Here is a 21371-nt window from a genome sequence, read left to right on the forward strand (position 1 = left end):
TAAGAGAAATCGGTTTCAATTTACATCATTCTTGTCTCATGCTGACATGTCAGTCTGTCCCCTGGGGTCACCCTAGGGAGGAGGAAAAGGTTCAGGAGCAGCCAGCACTTCACCTCAATCTGATTATGTTTCTTTTTTTCCTTTTGTTTCAGGACTTGATTACATTGGGGGTGAAGGGTCAAATTATCCCCGAAAATTTTCCACTGCTCCTGGTATGACAGATCCAGGTGCTCAAACTGCCCCGATAACCTGATTTATTGTGATCTTTTCTAATTGTTGTGTGTATCTAACCTTGCCCTTCCCTTGCTGTGCCATTCAGAAATTTACCAAAACAACATTAAAAGAAAAATAGTTTCTGCTCTGAAATGGAGGGGTGGTAGGTTTACTGATAAATTTACTCCATGTTGTTGATACCTTGGAGTAGCCTTCTATCAGGATTGGTAGAGGCCAATGCAATACATTTCCAATATGCTTTTATAACCTATAAGATTAAAGCCCTAGATATACGAGACAGACTGTCAAATTAAGTCTACGTATTTGACGCTTGATGTAAAATGCAGGGGAGGTGGGTAATTGAATAAGTGGGTCTAATGAAATGTGCATCTACATATTTTTTGTAGACATTTTGTTTACAGGAATGTTTCTGCTGTTCAGTGCATTGCTCCATTGTTTTCTTTCTCCACTGCATAGAAATTCAACGAACAGGGTTTTCTAGTAGTAAATTCTTGTATATTCTCACATAAACACACACAGCGATTGAAGTTTCCACATGTCCCAGGTTGAGTGAGAAAAGTACATTTTTACTTTTTTCCTATCTTTAAAGGGGACATGGTACCAAAATGTTGCACTGGAAAGTGATGCAGCAGTTCTGTAAACACAGACTAGAAAATATCACCTGAACATCTCTATGTAAATAAAAAAAAGCAATATATTTGACCTCAAAATGTCTTAAGTATTCTCACCCCACTGTAAAGAGTCTTTAAAGGGACATGAAACCCCAAACAATTATTTCATGATTCAGATTTTCCACTCTTTACTAGCCATTGGCGAGTGGCAAATTAATGGTGGCTAGTAAAATTTAGAGTGAAAAAATGTACCCTCCTATTGCAGCATTGACAAACGCACATTTTGGACTATGTGCTAAAAATATTTTCTGAAGGGATATTAAACATCCTAGAAAGGGCCAAGGATATGCTATTCCTCTAGGGCTGTAGGACCAACATTAGTGCTTAGACTGAGAGGTTAGAGAGAAAAAGTAAAGAAGATAGCTTAACAGGAGAGTGGAGAGAAAAAATAAGAGTAAACATATGAGAGGGGGAAAAGAGAGAGTGTAAAGAGAAGATATGGCCTAAGAGATGAGCGAGAGGGTAAAAGAGCGATTGAAGAGGGAGGGGAGAAAGATAGTTGAGAGAGAAGGGTGAGATGATGATTATTAAAAGAAAATCTCCAGGTCCTCTATGACCTTCCATGACTGTCGGTACTCTTTCTCCCTTCAACAACTTCCCATTTCTTTTTTTTAATTTTATTTCTTTATTGCAATTTTAGGAAGTACATACACCAGAGTCCATCTGATTGCACATAATCTAACAAATCATTATGATCTTTTAACAACATTTAGTTTACAGTCACGATCATCTTGCAAATTTGCTGCCCAAAAATCCAATCCATCTCATTTGACTCCATTTTATAATGGTTTGTAATATTGTACAACTTCCCATTTCTATCCAGCTGTTGTCTTACCCAGAACCACCAGGTTGATATTGCTAACAGCTATGCACTTATTTTTTTTAATCTATTGCTGTATGTAGCATTATTTAATTTAAGGACAAGGTATAAAATATAAAAATTGACTGCACAATCGTATGTTTCACAATGTCAAAACATATGCAAAGAGGAGGTAGAGTAGTGGGTGTGTTGTGGGCAGGATCAGAAGTGGCGAGTAACATTTTGGCCTGGCTAGTAGCATATAACCTATAAATTTGAGCCCATAGATATGACACCTGATGAAGGGGCTTGACCCAGAAACGCATAGTGAGTATATTGTTTGAGTTGTCTGGCCAGACCAGTAGGTTTTGACTTACTGTTAACATTTGCTCATTTTTATTTACATATATTTTTATTTAGTATGTATTTGCTTTTATTGTGATACATTATAACATCATGTCTAGTTCCTTTGCACTGTATTAATACATCATGTTTACAAGTAGGCATTTGATGTATTAGGATACAATTCACTTGCCACACATTCTCACGTGTTCTGCTAATCAAGCTGTGATTAATCACTCTGTATAGAGGTTACAACTATGTTTGCATTTTTTGCACATTATGTATGTACTGTATATACAGTACATACATACACACACATACCGATTGTCATTGGCTCACCCATATGTTCAGTTAGAAACCAGTAGCGCATTGCTGCTTCTTCAAGAAATGATACCAAGAGAATTAAGCAAATTTGATAATAGAAGTAAACTGGAAAGTTGTTTAAAATTGTGTGCTCTACCTAAATCGTGAAAGATATTTTTTAGATTTCATGTCCCTTTTAAGCAGCCATGATGCTAGTCCCAGGACTTGCAAGGGAATGATCATCTGGCATGTGCAGACGGTCATTTCAATGAAATCTCATGAGAGAAAAGCAATGCATGACCTCAGCACTGCTGATTGGCTATTTTTATTTTTTTTCAACTTGTAGCTTGACAGGGAGGTATAACTTGAAGAAATTGTGAGGTATAATATTTTCCCTTTTTACATAGAGATGTTCAGGTGATATTTTTTTTTATCTTTTTAGTTATGCTGCATCACTTTCAAATGATTAAGGAGTATTATGTCCCTTTAACATTGAGTGGGCTAGTAACTGTTTCCCTCTGAGCTAATAACCAACTCCAAACTAGTAAACCATAGTGATATTTTTCCACGTGTGTGTGTGTGTGTTCATTCAAAGCTCGGACCTCATACATTACATTGTACTTCCATCAACAGCAATCCTTTTCCTTACCTCCCCATCAATGCACCAACTTTGAATTAATGTATGTTTGTAGAAATCCTGTAGTTAACCCGGTGTTCCTTTATCTAGGGCAAATAAGACTTAGAGAGTATAAATATAAGATGAATGCATTGTGAGGTATAATATGTTTAACAACGTCTTACCTAGCCTTTTGTTCCATTTTACTTTCCTCACTTGTGTTTAAGACCTTTAACCTTCTATACTATAAGCCTGAGCTTCTCTCTGTTTGGTACACTTTATTAAAGGGTTTACTTTCTATGATTGTTGCTCAGACATGGGGCTTCCTCAGCTGTCATTATCTCATCTTTGTATTGCACTGTCTATTTTTATTGGTTCTATACAAATAGAAAAAAACTCCAGATAAGAAGCACTTACTGCTTACTTTTTACCAATACCTTGGTGGGTGCACTTGAAGTCCGAGCTGTGTAAGAAGGTGCTTACTGTAACTTAATAAATACAAAACATATGCTTTTATTGTAGTTTAAAATATAAAAACAAAGCCAGCGTTTCAACTTTGTCAAGACTTAAAGGGACCCTAAACACCTTCTGTTTTCATGTAATTGTCATTTTTTTAATCTTTTTTGTTTTTTTTTGTTTTAAACATTTGTTCATGTTTTTATCTAGCCTCTGTTCAATTATTTTGTATTCTCAATTTTACTCCTAAACCACCACCTACTGAATGCGGTGGTAGCCGCCATGTTGTAATGCACGTTGTGACGCACGTTATATGAGATAACCTAGAGACTTGATGTGTACTCCCTTCTTCACTTCCGCGCATGCGCATACAAAGTAAAGTCTTTGCCGCTTCTATGAAGCTCGTTCTCATTAACTTTGTGAACGAGCTTCATAGATTTAGTTTCAATTGCAGCCTTTTTCACTGAATGACAGCTGTGTGAGAGGACCGGCTTGTCTGTGATTATTGTTATTCAGTTTCTCATGCCGCAAAGCTCAAAATGAGTTGTCCTGTGCCGGCTCTAGTTGATATCATTGAGGTGCGTGTGCACTGTGGTGAACCATTTGTTCCTGCAGTGCTTTAGTGCTTTATTGAGGGAAGGTGTGGGAGCTCAGCGTGGAGTGGACATACACAGCCTTGGCATCCAGTCGCTAAGCCCTCTGTGCCTCTGTGAAAGGTAATTTTGAACCCACATTATCACACTTGTTATGATTCACAGGCACAGCTAGTTATTTAAACTTTACCACCAAGTACTGTCATATGTCACACCTCTCTACGTTGCCAACTGCATGGAACAGCCTCTTGCTTCCTCCAGATGCCTTGGCACCCACTTACCTCTTCCTTATCTCACATTTTCTGCTAACCATCCACAACCAGGTAGTATAGAAAGAAAAAAAAAAAATGAACCGCTGGCATAAATCGGCCCGCGGGCCACATGTTGGACACTAAATGTTGAAAAATATAAAACTTCCCAACAAACTTGTATAACCTGTAATTACTAAAAAAAAAATTGATCAGTACAATAAGGGAAATAACTGGTCACATCAGAAGCTGGGTATGAGGGCAGTATAACTGCAAATGATTATAGTAACCCCTTCACTGACAAAGTGATAGATAAAATCATTGTTACTCATTTTCTGTCCTCTTCACTGATAAAAATATATATGTATTTATTTAATGCATTTTTACTGTACTTTTAGTGGTTAATATAATCCTTTTTAGTTATACTGCTCTCATACCCAGCTTCTGTGACCAGTTATTTCCCTCTTTGTACTGAGCTATTTTTTTTTTTTTTTTTTTTTTTAGTAGTTTTGTATTTTTCAACATTTAGTGTCCAACATGTGGCCCGCGGGCCGATTTATGCCGGCGGTTCGTTTTTTTTCTTTCCATACTACCTGGTTGTGGATGGCTAGCAGAAAAATGTGAGATAAGGAAGAGGTAAGTGGGTGCCAAGGCATCTGGAGGAAGTGGCAAGAGGCTGTTCCATGCAGTTGGCAACGTAGAGAGGTGTGACATATGACAGTACTTGGTGGAAAAGTTTAAATAACTAGCGGTGCCCGTGAATCATTACAAGTGTGAAAATGTGGGTTCAAAATTACCTTGCACCGAGGGCTTAGCAACTGGCTGCCAAGGCTGTTTATGTCCACTACACACTGAGCTCCCACACCTTCCCTCAATAAAGCACTGCAGGAACAAATGGCCCACCACAGTGCACACGCACCTCAATGATGTCACCTAGAAACGGCACAGGACAACTTGAAATAACAAATACAAACAATAGCCGATGCTGCTTCAAAATCTAGAGGGGAAAAAAAGCTAAAGATAATTGCTGCAAACTTTATAGCAGCAGTAGTTTTTTACTTGTGCTGTGAGCGCGATGTCTACATGCGTGCACGCTCACAGCAATAAGCAGACTTCCACATTTGAGAACATCACTTTCACCATGTCTGCACGGATAGGTTACAAAGCGCAAGTAAAGTTAAAAAAACAAATAGGTAAAACTATAATAAAAAAAAGTGATTTGCATTTTAAAAACTAAAACAGCATTATGACTAAAAAACAAAAAACAAAAACCCTATTGACAAGTGTTCAGGGTCCCTTTAAAGTACGTAGTTTTTACAGTAGTAACACCTGACCAGTAATCTAAGAGGCCTCTTTACGACATTTAATTTGTTGGCCCAGGGTGATGGTGTTGAAGATAGGCGATTGTCAACTGCTTGTTGAAGGAATGCCTAACTCCTGCTTTGCTCCACCTTCTTTCTTCTAGGTGCATGGAGGACTGCAACAGAAGAGTGGGGAACCGAGGACTGGAATGAAGATGTAGGTAGAATTTGCCTTTTTAGGGAGTTGTTAATAATAGATGTGCAACAGAGTGAAACATGCCGTTATTTTACAAGACAACTCTTTTTCAGATGTTCTGCATTTGCAGGGTATTTTTAGCAACCGTTCACCGACATCCTACATTTAAAAAAAATTCTTCTTTTTAAAGTTATTGTAAACAATTTGTATCAGCTATGCAGCATGTGAAAAATGGTTATAAAATATACCACTTTCAGTCATCAGTTTGTTTAAATATGCTACCAATGAATAGTCTTTACTATTACTGCTGCTTATCCTCCACCCGTCTCTTTTTTTTAAAGCACTTTTTTTTTTAATTTCTTTAAATTTTGTTTTTGTGGTCGTTTTTTTTAACATCCAATCATTCGCAAGCCCAATGTTATTGATGCACCCCACGTGTGTGTTGCATGGACTATTTTCTACCGCTACAGACAGTTGGTTGAAGTCAGAAAGTCTCCACGATAATTACATAGGGAGCGGGTATGACCACTCTCTACGTCACATAGCCCACAAAGTAGGAAGGAGGGGGACACACACACTAAGTTTCAGTTGTCCGGTAGGCGTAATATATATTATTTCTACCTGACAATGGGGCAAATATAAATAATAAATTAGTGATTAAAGGGACACTGAACCCAAATTTTTTCTTTTGTAATTCAGAAAGAGCATGCAATTTTAAGCAACTTTCTAATTTATTACTATCATCAATTTTTCTTCGTTCTCTTGCTATCATTATTTGAAAAAGAAGGCATCTAAGCTTTTTTTTGGTTTCAGTGCTCTGGACAGTACTTTTTTATTGGTGGATGAATTTATCCACCAATTAGCAAGGACAACCTAGGTTGCTCACCAAAAATGGGCCGGCATCTAAACTTACATTCTTGCATTTCAAATAAAGATACCAAGAGAATTAAGAAAATTTGATAATAGGAGTAAATTAGAAAGTTGCTTCAAATTTCATGCTCAATCTGAATCACGAAAGAAAATTTTTGGGTACAGTGTCCCTTTAACAATAATAATCATAAAGGAATACACTGAGCTATTAGGAATAGTGAAAATGTACCATCACTTTTAAAGTGTGTGTGTATATGTATATGTGTGTGTATGTATGTATGTATGTATATATTTATATATAGTGTGTATATGTATGGGGTGTGTGTGTGTATATATATATATATATATATAGGTGTATGTATGTGTGTGTATATATATATGTGTATATATATATATATATATATATATATATATATATATATATATATATATATATATATATATATATATGTATAAAAAAAAAAAAAATTTCTCAGGTAAGGACTGCTTTTCCCCCCAATCTTGCTAAATGATTCATGTTTACCCAAAAGGTTTATATGTTCTCATTTACATGGCTTATAAATGCAATTTTACACCTTCAAAAAAAATAGGCTTTAATAATTACCTGGGCCAAGTTATCACTTTTATATTGCTACATACTTAGGTCTGCTTTGTATACATTTACTGACTTCCTGCAGGATGTGGATGTGGTTTGGTATTTAACTGTAGCTTTTTTCTTTTCTTTCTTTCCCAGCTTTCAGAGACTAAAATTTTTACTGCTTCCAGTGTATCTGCGGTGCCTCTTCCTTCTGAAAGTGTAACGATCACAGCAGGGCAAAGGTAAGTACCCATGTAGTGTTATCAAATATTTGAGAACTGTGATGTTGTGTATATTTGATTCATGGTTTCTATTCAGGATTGACTTGGCTGTACTGTTGGGAAAGAGCCCTTCATCCTTAGAGAATGAGACATCCAGCTTAGACTCTTCTCAAAATGCTTCTCTCTCACAGCCGCTAGTGTTTAGCAACTCTAAACAGAGCACTATCTCTCAGCCCAGTCCTGGAAGCAGCTTCTCCCACCATAACATGGTAAGTCAATCTATGAAATACTGATAAAGAGGTTAGTACAATAAGGTCTAGTCTGTAGTGGCTGTTACTGATATCATGTTTTTATTTTAGTTGATGTTATCTAAGAGCTCTCAGTTGCAAGCTTTGCATGCCAGTAGACCCTTTTTGGCTGTGTCCATAGCCACTAAGGGGGGACAGCGTATGCAATATTAAGATTTGGTTGCCAGGATAATTATTAGTCACCTCTTTTGACTGGTAATTCTGCGAAGCAACTACAGTTTTGTTTTTTTTTTAAGAATTTGTATACCTGTTAGTCAAAATTTACACTGGAAGTCATACATTTTTCAGGCGATAGACCGTACAGTTTGTATTTAAGGTGACTTAAAGGGACAGTCTACTCCAGAATTTATTTTATTTTTTAAAAATATATAGAATCCCTTTTATTACCTATTCCCCAGTTTTGTATAACCAACACGGTTATAGTGATATACTTTTAACCTGTAATTACTGATTATTAAGGCCTCTGCAGAAAGCCCCCTTATTTCCGTTATTTTGACAGAATTGCATTTTAGCCAATCAGTGATGACTCCACTGGAGTAAGCACAGTTATCTATATGGCACACGTGAGCTAGCTCTGTCAAAATTTACTGAGATAGAAGGCGAGCTTCAAGGGCTTAGATATGAACATATAATCCTACCTAGGTTTAGCTTTCAACAAAGGGAATTCCAAGAAAACAAAGCAAATTTGATGATAAAGGTAAATTGTAAAGTTGTTTAAAATTGCATTCCCTATTTGCATCATAAAAGTTTAATTTTGACTAGAATGTTCTTTTAAAGCTATTCAATTACTGTGGGTAAGATGTGGGTAGTTTACTTCAGATGATTCACATTTATAGTTATGTACTTTTATGTATTTGGACAGAAATAAGTTTGAGATAGCAAAGGCTCGATAATTACAATGTGTTCTATATTCACAGGTCAGCATATTGAGCAAAAGCTTTGGGGAGTCAGAGTCTAAAGGTGGTAGCACCACTGGCTCTCAGTTCCTAGAGCAGTTCAAGACTGCGCAGGCGCTGGCACAGCTAGCTGCTCAACATTCTCAGTCAGAAGGAAACAACACCACCTGGGATCTTGGATCTGCAACACAGCCCCCTTCCCTTGGACAGTACGGTAAGTTGGCTACTTACGCCTGGAAATAGAAACTCAGTCTGTGTATTGATATTATAAAAAAATAAAAAAAAGTAAAAATACTGGTTCATGATTACCAGAATGTGATTTAACCCTCTTCCTAACCTTTAATTTTTTTTTGTTTTTATAATCCGAGTAATCCACAATGAACTACTTAAGATTGTAACATAGCAGTAGACCCTGTCTGTTTAAACTTGTAACCATGGGGGATTTAGTGTATACAGGAGACTTGTCAGTTAATTTGATTGGCTGGTTGTCCTGTGGTGCTCAAGTCAGTTTCTCCATGTGGACCTTTTACATTGCAGCTATAATTAAGTTTTGTATATGTGAATTATAATCCTGCTTTAGAAGTCAAGTATTACTGTTCACAATTTATTTTCTTAATACCACTGCAATTCAGTGGAGACGTTTAGTGAATTTTTAAAAATGCTATAAAACATTTCTCTGCAGACCTCAAGAGCTCCTCAGACCCATTTAGTAAACGTCAGAACTTTCCCCCGGCTTCCACCATGATGGAAGTATACATGCAGGAGAAGATGCCAGTGGTCACTACTGCTTCAGCTGTGCCAGTCTGCCCATCTTCTCCTTTACCAGGCAAGACCAACTCTGCTCCCCAAATGTCCCCAGGATCCTCTGAAAATCAGTCTGGCAGCCCCCAGCCTGCTCATCAGAAGATAAAACAGCAAAAAAAGAAGGCTTCCCTGACATCAAAGGTACATATAATATTCTGTATTGTGCTTTGCCCATCTGAGGCAGATGCCTGTTCTGTGAATAAAGCTTCTGATGCAGACACGCCTGTTCTGTGAACTAAGTTTTGTTTAAATGAAATAGGTAGGCTATATACTTCTGAAATCACAATCCCATGTTACTTGATTCAGTTAAAGGGACTTTTAACACCTTGAGATTTGAGTAAAGAGGGTTCAGTAAAGAATAGTAAAACAACATTGCAACATATTTTAATTGATTTTTGCCTTCTTTTGATGTTATATATCTCTGGTAATGGTGGCTTTTCTAATTCCCAGAAATAAAAAAAAAAACAAAAAAACGCAATAGACTTAAATGGACAGTTTACCCCAAAACTTTCTCCCCTTTAATTATCCATTTTACCTGCTGGAGTATATTAATTTTGTTACAAATCTCTCCTTAGCCTTTTTATTGGCATTTGAAATAGCTGATTTATAGCCTCTAGTATCCCTACCTATACTGAAAGTATCAATACCTAGGTATAGGCTTTTGAGAGAAGAAATGACACTCAGTGGGAGATGGAAGAGATAAATCTTTTAAATTTACATTTTCTTTATTTTTTTTTTTATTTTTTTTTTATTTATTTATAACCAATAAGGTATAACAAAAATAATGTACAAATCGTTTTACCACGCAGGGCAAGCATGCAGAACTTCTGCAGCACCATAATTTTACAATATGGTATGAACATATAGTATCAAGCTAAATACACCCAAAAAAACATAGCATACATATTTCAGTACCCTAATTCAAGAAATGCGGGGAAAAAAGAGAGAAAAAAAGATACATCCTTGTATACAACCTATGTATTCACATTATTGGATTTTCTTGTATTTTAAACGAAACAACAAACAAAAAACAAACAAATGAAGAGACAAACAAACAAACAAAAAAAACAATTTTTTTTTTTATTGAAACAGAAAAATTATATTCCCCCTCTCCTCTCCGCCCCTACCTCAGCCATCGCTCATAAAGTCCCCAACTGGGCTACTCAATCCAATTATGAGGAAAAATATTTAAGAGTCAGTTCTGCAAAACTCACTGATGAAAGAAAGGGGGAGAGGATCATTTTTTGAAGCGTAATTGGGTAAGATAAAATTACCGGAGACCATCTCCAGAGGAACTTCTTGATTCTATTCTCAGAAGCATCGTGGAGATGATATGATTAAAAAATAATTTGGTCTTGAAGTATTTTAAAGACTGAGGCTAAGCCTGGTACCGCTCTAGCTTTCCAATTTTTAAGTATACAATATCTAACTGCCAGTATTATTGTATTCAAACTATTTATAGTACTACTATTGAAAGCATCTTTTAAAGGAGATAAAAAAATATTGTCTGCAGATAAGGCTATTGTAACTTTATATGATTTTTAACCATAATTGTCTAACTAAAGGGCAAGACCAAAACATGCAATATATCAGCTCTAGTATGAGCACAACGTGGACAAGAATTAACCACAGATGGATAAAACTTAGATAATTTCCATGGTGTATAGTAAAAATTGTTAATCCATTTCATATGCGATTCCTTCCAGGCCATCGGGACTTTACATTTACGTATTAACTCAAAACTCTGTTTAATTGTCCCGTGTTCTACAGAAGGAATTAGAGGTAACCAAAATTTACAGATAATATCCCTAATAGACAAGCTCTGTTTATTCAACATAATATCATACATCAGGGAAATCGAAGAGTCCCCTGATGTGGATTTTTGTATACAAAGCTTAATATCCGACCAGACCATCAAAGAGGAAGCCAGCCAGTTCTGATCTAAAATGAAGTGCCGGATTTGAAAATAGGGAAATAAACTGAATCTAGGTAATCCATATTTCCTAAAGATATCCTCCGCAGATAAAAGATGATAGTTTTCATCCAATAGTTGTTTTACATAGCATAGCCCTTTTCCAGCCCAGTCCTTAAAAACTCTGATATATACCTGGGAGAAAGCTTGGGTTGCCTACGATTGGTAAAAATTCTGAAACTGTATAATCTAACTCTAACATCCCACATAATTTTTGCCATGCCTGTACTATGTTTTTCATGGAGATAAGACAGCTCACATTCTGGGGTAATGTTTGTACCTGGACATGTAAAATAGCTTTTAAAGAAAACGGCGCAATTAGGGAAGATTCTATTTCTTCGGATGCAACTATGTTGGCTCCAGAAATCCAATCTATTGCTATTTTGACCAATGCGGCCAGGTTATACATTTTAAGATTACGAAGAGCAAGTCCAGCTACACCAGTATTTTGCATTAATCTTATAAGAGCAATTCTTGGTTTTTTATTATTCCAGATACATTTAGAAAATAGGGTATTAATTAATTTCACATCTTTATTTAATATAAAGAGCGGAAGATTCTGAAGTGGATATAGCAAACGTGGGAAGATAATAGATTTAATTAGATTGACTCTAGCTGTCAAAGATAATGGGAACGTAGCCCAAAGTTGTAGGTCAATTTCAATCTTTTTAAATAACGACTCAAAATTATCTTTATACCAATGAGATGGATTTTTATGTAAAACTAAACCTAAAGATTTAATGGCATCAACTCGTTTAAATGGTACATTTGGTACTACTGTCTGTGTGTTATTAAAACATACTAGTTCGCTTTTTTCAAGATTTATCTTATACCCGGAGAAGGAGCTAAAGATTTTCAAAATTTGTAAAACAGACGGAATAGCCTTTTGCATATTGACTAAAAATATTAAGACGTCATCCGCATACAACAAAGTTTTAAGATAGTGTGAACCGAACGGGACTCCGCATAATACCTCTCTAAATCGTATTGCTAATGTTTCCAATGCTAGATTGAACAGCACGGGGGACAATGGACATCCTTGTCTAGTGCCTCTCTGTAATGCGATTTTAGCGGATCGCGAGCCGTTAATAAGTAAAAAAGAAATTGGATTAAAATATAACCTATGGATAAATTGTGCAAATTCTCAGTTAAACCCAAACAGCTCTAATGTTCTAAATAGATACTCCCATACAATAGAATCAAAAGCTTTAACTGCGTCCAGGGAGAGAATAGCTACATCCTGCCATAAAGGCTTCTTTTTGCCCTGATCTACATTCCAAGCATAATCTAGGAAATTAATTAATTTACGGATATTTTTCGATGAGTTTCTATTAACCATAAACCCTGTTTGATCCTGATGAATAATTTTAAACAGACAGATAATTTTGAGGCAATAATAGACATTAATAGTTTGTAGTCTATGTTTAAAACAGAAATCGGTCTATATGAAGCCGGGTCTTCAGGATTTCTACCTTTCTTTAAAATAAGTGAGACGTTTGCCGCTGAGAAATAGCTTGAGATAGGATTCTTTGTGTAATAATAAAAATGAAAAAGTTTTTCTAACACAGATAAAATATCTTCACCCATACATCTATAAAACTCTGCCGGGAATCCGTCTGGTCTTGCGGCTTTATTCAGCTTTAAATTACCTATAGCTTTTCGAATTTCTTCCGTAGAGATTGGAGCATTAATTGCTATTAGATCCTCCCTGGAGATTTTAGGTGTCTTTATCGAATTCAAAAAGCTGTCCATATTCGCGTTATCAATTTTAATTGCAGAATAGAGCTTATGGTAAGTGTGAAAAGTTTCTAAGATATCTTTAGATTTCGTAGACCTACCTTTATCCGTTTGAATAGCTAGGATAAGATTTTTCTTTTTTCTTAAATTGGTAAGTCTAGCCAGATATTTGGCCAAGCAGCCATGAACACCTTTAAAATGCAAGTTTATTTTTGCTTCTTCCTCGACTAGTTTCTGTTTAAGGAAAAGATCTCTCTCCTTTCTATTATCTTTATATCTGTCCCAATTAGCCGCCGTGCTGTTTGAACAGAATTTCCTGTACGAATTTCTAACTTGATTTGTAATTTGGGTTTCTCGTGCACTCCTCTTTTTTTTTTTTTGCTATGCTCACAAACGAATGAATTTGTCCCCGTAATACTGCTTTAAAAGCTTCCCAGAGAATCTCTGGTTTATCCAGATAATTTATATTCTCCGCAAAATATTGCTGCCAAGATAATTTTAAAAAACTAACAAATTTGGGGTTAGTATATAGATATCGAGGGAAAACAAATCCAGGAGTTTTGCTTTTTTCTCTATTCCCTAAAGGAAAAAATAACGAGATGATAGCGTGATCTGACACTAAAATATCCCCAATCTCTGTCTCCAATTCTTGTATAGATAGATTTTCAGAAATCAAAAAAAGATCTATTCTAGAGAGAGATACATGTGCTGTTGACTCACACGAGAATGCCAACTTATCCGTATTTTTTAATCTCCAAATATCTACTAACTTTAACCTGATACAAAATTGTTTTAAAAATTTTGCATTTCTATCATGCATGGATCTGTTTTTATTGGAAGATTTGTCCAACATTGGACAAAATGTAGCATTAAAATCTCCCCCGAGTATTAAGTTCCCCATCGAAAAAGGAAACTATTTCAATTCTATTTTTCCCCAAAAATCTCTGGAGAATTTATTTGGCGCATAGACGTTACATATGACTAGTTCTATATTGTTTAGTTGGATTTGCAATACAATATATCTGGCTGCTGGGTCTATATCTGCTTTAACTATTTTATAATTTAACACTTTGTGAAGCAAAATGGCTAACCCACATTTTCTGGCTCTTCCGGCGGTAGCGATAACTTCACCAACCCACTTTGTCCTCAATTTTGCTGCTTCTTGTTCGTTAAGATGCGTCTCCTGAAGGAGAACCACATTCGGTTTATATCCCGCTAGTGTTTTAATAATAAGTTTACGCTTGATGGAGGAAGTTATTCCCCCTATATTCCATGATAAAATTTTAATTCCCTCACCCATCTAACAAAAGGAGCTCCACCTGACTCAGCCCGGGGGAACCAATGAAGGGATACTCATATGCTACCACACATAGGCGGGGAACAGGGGAGGAGGGAGAAAAAAAACAAACAAACAAACAAACAAACAAAAAAACAAAAAACAAACACCATATATCCAAATAACAATTTCACTAATACTAACTAATGTAGGCATCATACTGCCCCAATATTAGAGATCTCAGCCAGTGTAGAACCTGCTTCTTGTCTTAACCTAGATCGTAAGCTAGCTCTATAGAGTCTCTATATAAGTTTTAACCTCCGAGCTGTCCTCAAAAGAGCGTCTAACACCTTGATCTTCCACTATAATTCGTGCAGGGTATATCATCCGAGCTTTCAAGCCTTTATTAATTGCGTACAATATGGGGCCATTGTTCTTCTCTTGGAGGAGGTCTCGGAAGAGAAATACTGAAACGTTAAGACCCTGCAATTCCCAAATATCGGGGGGTCAGAAGATTTAAACAACCTCAGCAATTCGACTTTATCTTGGTATTTTAAAAGTTTAAACAGGCATACTCTATTCTTTGAGACTCCCTCTACAGAGGTTTTCTTAGGACCCAATCTGTGTGCCCGTTCAATCATAAGGGGTAGTAGTTGAGGGGACATCCCCAACGCAAGAGGTAGAGTAGTGGAAGTAAAATTTAAAAGATCTTCATATTCTGGTAGTTCCGGGAGGCCAACTAATCTAATATTGCGCCTGGAGCGATCTTCAAGATCCTCCAGGCGCAACTGCATATTTTTAATTTTTGACTCCTGTTTCTGAGTTATTTCGGAGAGTATGTGGGTTTGATCTTCTACATCAGAGATTCTAGTCTCAGCTTCTGTTAGTCTAACTGAAAATTGTCTCACTTCAGATGACAATGTAACTAACTCTGAAGAGATAACCCCTAATTCTTTTTTAATTACCTCGAATTGAGGGGAGATTATATCTGAAATTTTTGATAAGAGTTCTTGTAGGTCAAGAGAGCTCTTACTAGGCTCTATTGAACTATCCAGACTGGAATCTGTTATTTTATTGCTATTTTTCTTTTCTTTCACTTTCGCAGGCATTATGGGTGAATTGACTTTTACCTGAGTGATATATTTTTCCATAAAAATTAGTGTGTAAATTGTGTAAAAAACTAAACAATCTAACTAGTGCCAGGTTAGACCTGGAAAAACGACACGTAAATCTGTATAACCTATGTGTATTAGGTAGACCTATGTGGAACAAACTCCCCCCCCCCCCTTTTCTTTCTTTTCTTTTTTTCAACCTGTTCCTTTCTTCATTTCCCCCCCCCCCCCCTTTAAATACATCAATTTAATTAAGTGAGAAATAAGTGAGAAAAAAAGGCCTGCGAAAATATTAGTAACCAGTCCTAGCTAAGTCAATGATCTCTAACCCTCTAATCCTTTTATCAGTCTATTGAAATATGGAACATACAAAAACCAGGATATCACTGCCTTGTGATACTTTCTACCACAATGGTGCTAGCTTCACTGTCAATCAGATATGATAAGATTATATATAAATATATCACTTATCTACACAATCCCCATATATCATTTCAGTTTATACATATAGAATATATGGCCTCCCCCTCTACCTTACACCTATACAAGCAACTTTGATAGAGGATTAAACAATCAACATACCCTGCCAAGATGTTTTACATAGAAAGAAAGCAATTTATACACATGTCCTAGTCAAAATATTGCCTATCACTAGAACCAAAGGTCAAATCTAGAGGTATCTCCTGCTCTCAAATTTCTTCTTTATATAAGATAGGAATACAGGGGTTACACTAAAGACTATAAGTGTTTTTTAACCAAACAGGACCCAAACAGAAAAAATTAGAATCAACTTTGTTTGCAGTTAATTATTGTCCAGGAACACAGCTGATTCAGGCTTTACCCACTGTAGCATATGAGAGCCGTTTCTCCAGACTCCTGACTGTATTGGTAAATAGACTGCCAAAAAGTTCCAGGAAATTAAACTCCTAAGCACCTTTACCAATCTTCAATAGCAGCACTTATAGCAGTGTCATAAGAAGTGCAGCGTAATAGACTTTTATTATTAGTACAGGCTTGCAATTTAGCAAGTTCAGTGTCAATATGTGCAAATATAAAACTTTTCACTCACATATCGCTCCAGCAGCTGCAAGATACTTTGGTTCTGCTTTCGCTATCAAGACCCAATCTCTCACCGGATCACTTTCCTCTTAATGATGCGGGAATCCTTAGCTCTTGCGCGTCCCCACTCTGAGAAGAGAAGCTCCTACCGTATAGCCACGTGTTTCACCACACCTCTGAATCTCATTTGTCAAACCAGGGGCTCGTCTTGGCCGGCCACCACTATTGGTCGATGGCTCCTCACTGCTTCCGTCCACCCCAGCCGCCTGCAGGGGTCTAGAAACCTAGTGCGGTCTGCTTTGAAAACAACATAGATAGGCGAGTAACCATGCCCTAGGAGATCTTACAATCCCACAACGGGCACACAGCTCTTGTACCGCACCCTCAAAGCGACTCAGGCTGCAGTGCGATCCTCTTCCTCCACACGTCAGATGGCGCTCCGGGCTAGGCGACCTGTACTCCAGCCGTTAGAAGGTCAGTATGAAAACCCCAGAGCGTTCACATGTAAAGTCACTTGGTAGTATCCTTTACAACGTCACCTTTTAGCTTTACTAGGGCACTTAATTGATAGCCTAGCTATAGCGAAATTGCGGCTCTGTCATATGAGCCAGTATTATAGCACCGGGGGATATTCTGCGAGGGCTTAGAGGACATAGCCCCACTCTCTAGGGTGTACTGCACACCAGCAACGAGAGAAACCGCAGGTGGGGTTTAGCTGGAAAAGTCTGTCTGAACACCACTCTACACGCCAACCTCAGCGTGTGCTCTGCTCACGATAGCTCCTCCCACTGGAAACACTCCCTCTCTGCACACCGAAAGTATTTATACCCGCCACCTTGAGACCCCATCCTCGCCGTTGGCGTACCGGAAGTCTTAAATTTACATTTTCAAGTGTTCTTTCTAAGTACAGAGACTGAGATAAGAAAGGGAAGCAGCTAAGTGATAAGGTAACAAGATCTGATCGGCCAGCAAGCCAAGCCTATTTTGATGGGTTGTTTCAAAGAGCAAATCCAGCTATTTATTTTGCAAAAAGAACCATAAATTAGCATTTTTTTTTTCATACATTTTATATGCTGCCGCTGGTATAACAAGTCATAGGGAACAAATTCAGGGAAAAACAATTTTACAGTCAACAGTCCATTTAAGGCCAACCCTACCTATCTTTCCATTACTGACTTTAACTGATAACAATTGCAAGACAATGCACATTATGACTGTATCCTGTTGTCTACATACTATAAATTGGACAATAAACACCTTGTAATTACAATATAATTATTTGTTGCTATAGAATAACATTTCAGCTAAGTCATAAAGTGTTTTTTATTTTTAAAAACGACTTTATTGGTACATATGTATCGTACATCACGTTAGAAAGAAAAAAAAAATATGCAATGAACATTCCACTAGTACAATTTTCTGTGAATAGCATTCTACCATTTTTTTTTCATTCTTATCTATGTAGTTAAACAGTATAATGCAGTAAACAAATATCAACTAATACAATTTGTTACTATGCTTGTCAGGGAGATAAAACAAAAAATCATACACTTGAGTACACATTTTCGGGTGTTCGGGTTTAAATACTATGTTGAGAATTTTTTCGCTACATATTTGTCCCATACATTTTTCATTTGACTATATGCTTCTTCGGTCCTAAGTTTAATGTAAGCATACTCCTCCAGCTGCAGAATGTGTTGAAACATGTGAAGCCATTTGGCCATACTAGGTGTACTATTACTAGCAATAAATATTAATTTCTTTGTATGTGTTTGTAATTTATTAGGAAGAATTTTAAATAACCATATATGGGGTCCGGGGGGGACTGAATTCCAACATTTCTGAGGTCTCCCTAGCCACACTTTCCCACATGTCGATGATAGGACATTTCCACCATATGTGGGCCATGCTACCTTTTTGATTAATCACATCTCCAGCAAGTATCATTTGCTGATTTGTAAAGCTTGTGGATCCTAGAAGTGGTATAATACCATCTTTGAATTATTTTTATTTTCAATTCTATTAAGCGACTGGAGGATGAGAGTTTAGTCACATTAGCGAAGATCATTGATACCTCTCTCGGTGTTGGGTCTAATTCTAATCCCTCCTTCCATTTATCTATAAAATATGGGGTATAGCCATGTGGTGGGATTTGTAATAAGGCGTGAGATAATGCTAGTGTCTTTTTGTGTAGTGTTGACGATTTGCAGAGTAATTCAAATGTGGTCAGTGGCCTCACTAGATTTCTTCTGTCTGGGTGTTTGGTGATATAAGACTGGCATTGATATAGGAGAAACCAATTTTTAGAAATTTCCACTCCGCTATTAGAATCTCTGCTCATTTCCCAACTGATATACCGCTAATGATCTTTGCGTTGGAGTTAGTGTTCTACCAGCAAGTCCAGGACCTGGGAAGAAGTCTGTTATCCGTTAGAGGTGTTAGTGGGGCGTTTTGAGAGGATAGGTTCGGGTATGCTATTAAGATTTTTTTCTATATGTGGAATGTCTCTGAGATTATAGAGTTGGGATTGGGCTCTTGGGTAATTTGTTTGTTTGTTAGCCAGCATTGGGACCCTAGGTGTGGTGCTTTTTAACTATATCATGCTCAACAGCAACCCATGCTTTCGTTGAGTAATTTGTGCACCAGTCAATTCTCTGTAAAAACATTGCCTGTCTGTTTTTTTCTAGACTTGGTACACCCAGACCCTCTTAATTGGCATGCACATTAATTGTCTATTAATCCTAGCTGGTCTATTAACCCACACATATGCAAATAGCTTTGTTTGAAGGGAGTTAAGAAAACTCCTGGGCAGAGGGATGGGGAGAGTTTGTAATATATATAATATCCGTGGAAGGACATTCATCTTTAGGACTGTGATTCTCCCAATCCAAGATATGTTCTTTGATCTCCAGGCCGAAAGGTCTGCAATGATAGTCTGTTGGATAGGGATATAGTTAAGTTTAAATAGTTCACTAGTCGATGGGGCTAGATAGATACCTAGATATTTGAGGGAGTTTTCTTTCCGTTTGAATGGGCACAACCGACTTATGTTTTGAGTGCTGATGTCTTTGCAATTTAAAAGGAGCATTTCTGATTTGGATTTATTGATAAGGAAGTTGAATACTTTTTGAAATTTATCTATCTCTTCGCAGAGGTTGGGTATGGAAGTTGTAGGGTTAGTATGAAAAAACAGGATGTCATACAGTAGTATTTTGTGAGTTGTACCTGCTATGTCTACACCGTGAATTGATTGTCTTTCTCTGATTGCAGAAGCTAGAGTTTCTACCGCGCAGGCGAACATTAGGGGAGACAAAGGGCAACCTTGTCTGGTTCCATTTGATATGGTGAAGGGTTGTGATAAATGACTGTTGACTCTAACCTTAGCTGGAGGGGAGTGGTATAGGGCTAAAATTTTGATATGAAGGTATTACCTAACTGGAATTTTTGTAACATAGCCCTGAGAAAGTTCCAAACAGATGCGGTCAAATGCCTTCTCCGCGTCTGTTGAAACCAAGGCCAGCGGCATTTTTTGTTGATGGGTATATTCGAGAAGATGTAATGCCCTGAACTACATAACTTGTAGTAATTTTCATGACCCTTGTATAAAGTTCCTGATTTGAGGGATCTAGTATATAATGAATTCTGAGGGTGTTTGCTGTTTGTGCTAGGTCAATAAGAATTATGTAACAAGTTGCAATTACAAAAGTAAGATGAAATAAACCTCAAACTAAGGAGTCTGTATACAGCTTTATCTTATAACACATCATTGGACTAGAAAGTGGTTAATAACACATGGATAGCTAAATGGCATACATTATAAATGATAGGTCCGGAATGTGGGTATATGTAAAAGAAGACGACTCCAGTCCCATATCGCGGTTTCAAACTGAAAAGTCATCAATAAAATAAAGCGAGCTGGTTAGTATGACAAGACTGACAGATGCCTTCAGACTCAGGAATATGGTCTGATTCAAGTCACCCGATCCCCAGTCCAGTAAATCTAAACCCTCCTTTGGTGTGGTAAAGGCACAAAGTAAAGTAATGGTGTCGGGGGAATTTCCCCCTGTAGATCGGAGTTGCTAGGAACCAGGAGCGTGGGTGAGTTGAGATATGCAAGATGGCATCTGTCACTACTGAAGGAGGCCTCCTAGGGGGATTTAAGTGCACCGGGGCTATGAATGTCTCCTCACAACTCTTTGGGTGGCCGGCCGTATCCCCCCGCTCTGAAAGCTGTTTCCCCCCACTCTGAAAGCTGTTTTCCCCCAGGATGCCCCCTCAGATCCGACAGGAATGGTGTTAGATGCGACCTCTGTCTCCCTCTACTTGATGCCACATAAGTCCCGCTGTTTCGTGTGCGGGTTCTTCCAAGTATTCAAAAGATTCTGTATGTTTTCTGGCATGCTGGGAAGAGGCAGTAAGTGGTTGTCCTGTATACTAGGCGCCATTACAGCCGCCATTTGCTGATCCGTTTTCGGTTCTTGTTGGGGATGGGTCCTCGCCAGGGATCTGAGGTGAGCAAAGTTATTATCTAATTTCTGGGCCAGGGCAGCCAAGAGGGCTTGTACTGTGATGCAAAATGCTTCATCCGTATCTACAAGTATCCTCACCGTGTTTTGATATGTTAGGTGGGTCTGCTGTACCCGGCGAATCTGAGTGGGGGGGGGGGGTTCCATATTAATGATAAAGTCTCTGCTTTGCCTGTCCAGTAGTGTTTTGCGATAGATCCGTAGATGCGATCCCCATGCAAAGGGTCTCAAAGGATTACGCTAAGCTTCATAAA

General features: G+C 37.5%; 1 protein-coding gene across 11 annotated transcripts in view; it reads left to right on the forward strand.

Moving 5' to 3' along the window:
* Positions 1-21371, forward strand: part of UBAP2L (ubiquitin associated protein 2 like) — a 283364-nt gene that overhangs the window by 39711 nt on the left and 222282 nt on the right. For 8 of the 11 annotated variants that reach the window (XM_053704446.1, XM_053704451.1, XM_053704452.1 and 5 more), the window contains exons 9-14: positions 153-227; positions 5728-5780; positions 7363-7448; positions 7525-7696; positions 8653-8845; positions 9314-9576. In XM_053704446.1, coding sequence (XP_053560421.1) covers positions 153-227; positions 5728-5780; positions 7363-7448; positions 7525-7696; positions 8653-8845; positions 9314-9576 — 842 coding nt within the window. The remainder of the gene's footprint in view (positions 1-152; positions 228-5727; positions 5781-7362; positions 7449-7524; positions 7697-8652; positions 8846-9313; positions 9577-21371) is intronic. The other 3 variants (XM_053704450.1, XM_053704457.1, XM_053704456.1) reach the window with 1 other exon arrangement.

This window comes from Bombina bombina, chromosome 1 (genome assembly GCF_027579735.1).
Source record: "Bombina bombina isolate aBomBom1 chromosome 1, aBomBom1.pri, whole genome shotgun sequence".
NCBI lineage: Eukaryota > Metazoa > Chordata > Amphibia > Anura > Bombinatoridae > Bombina > Bombina bombina.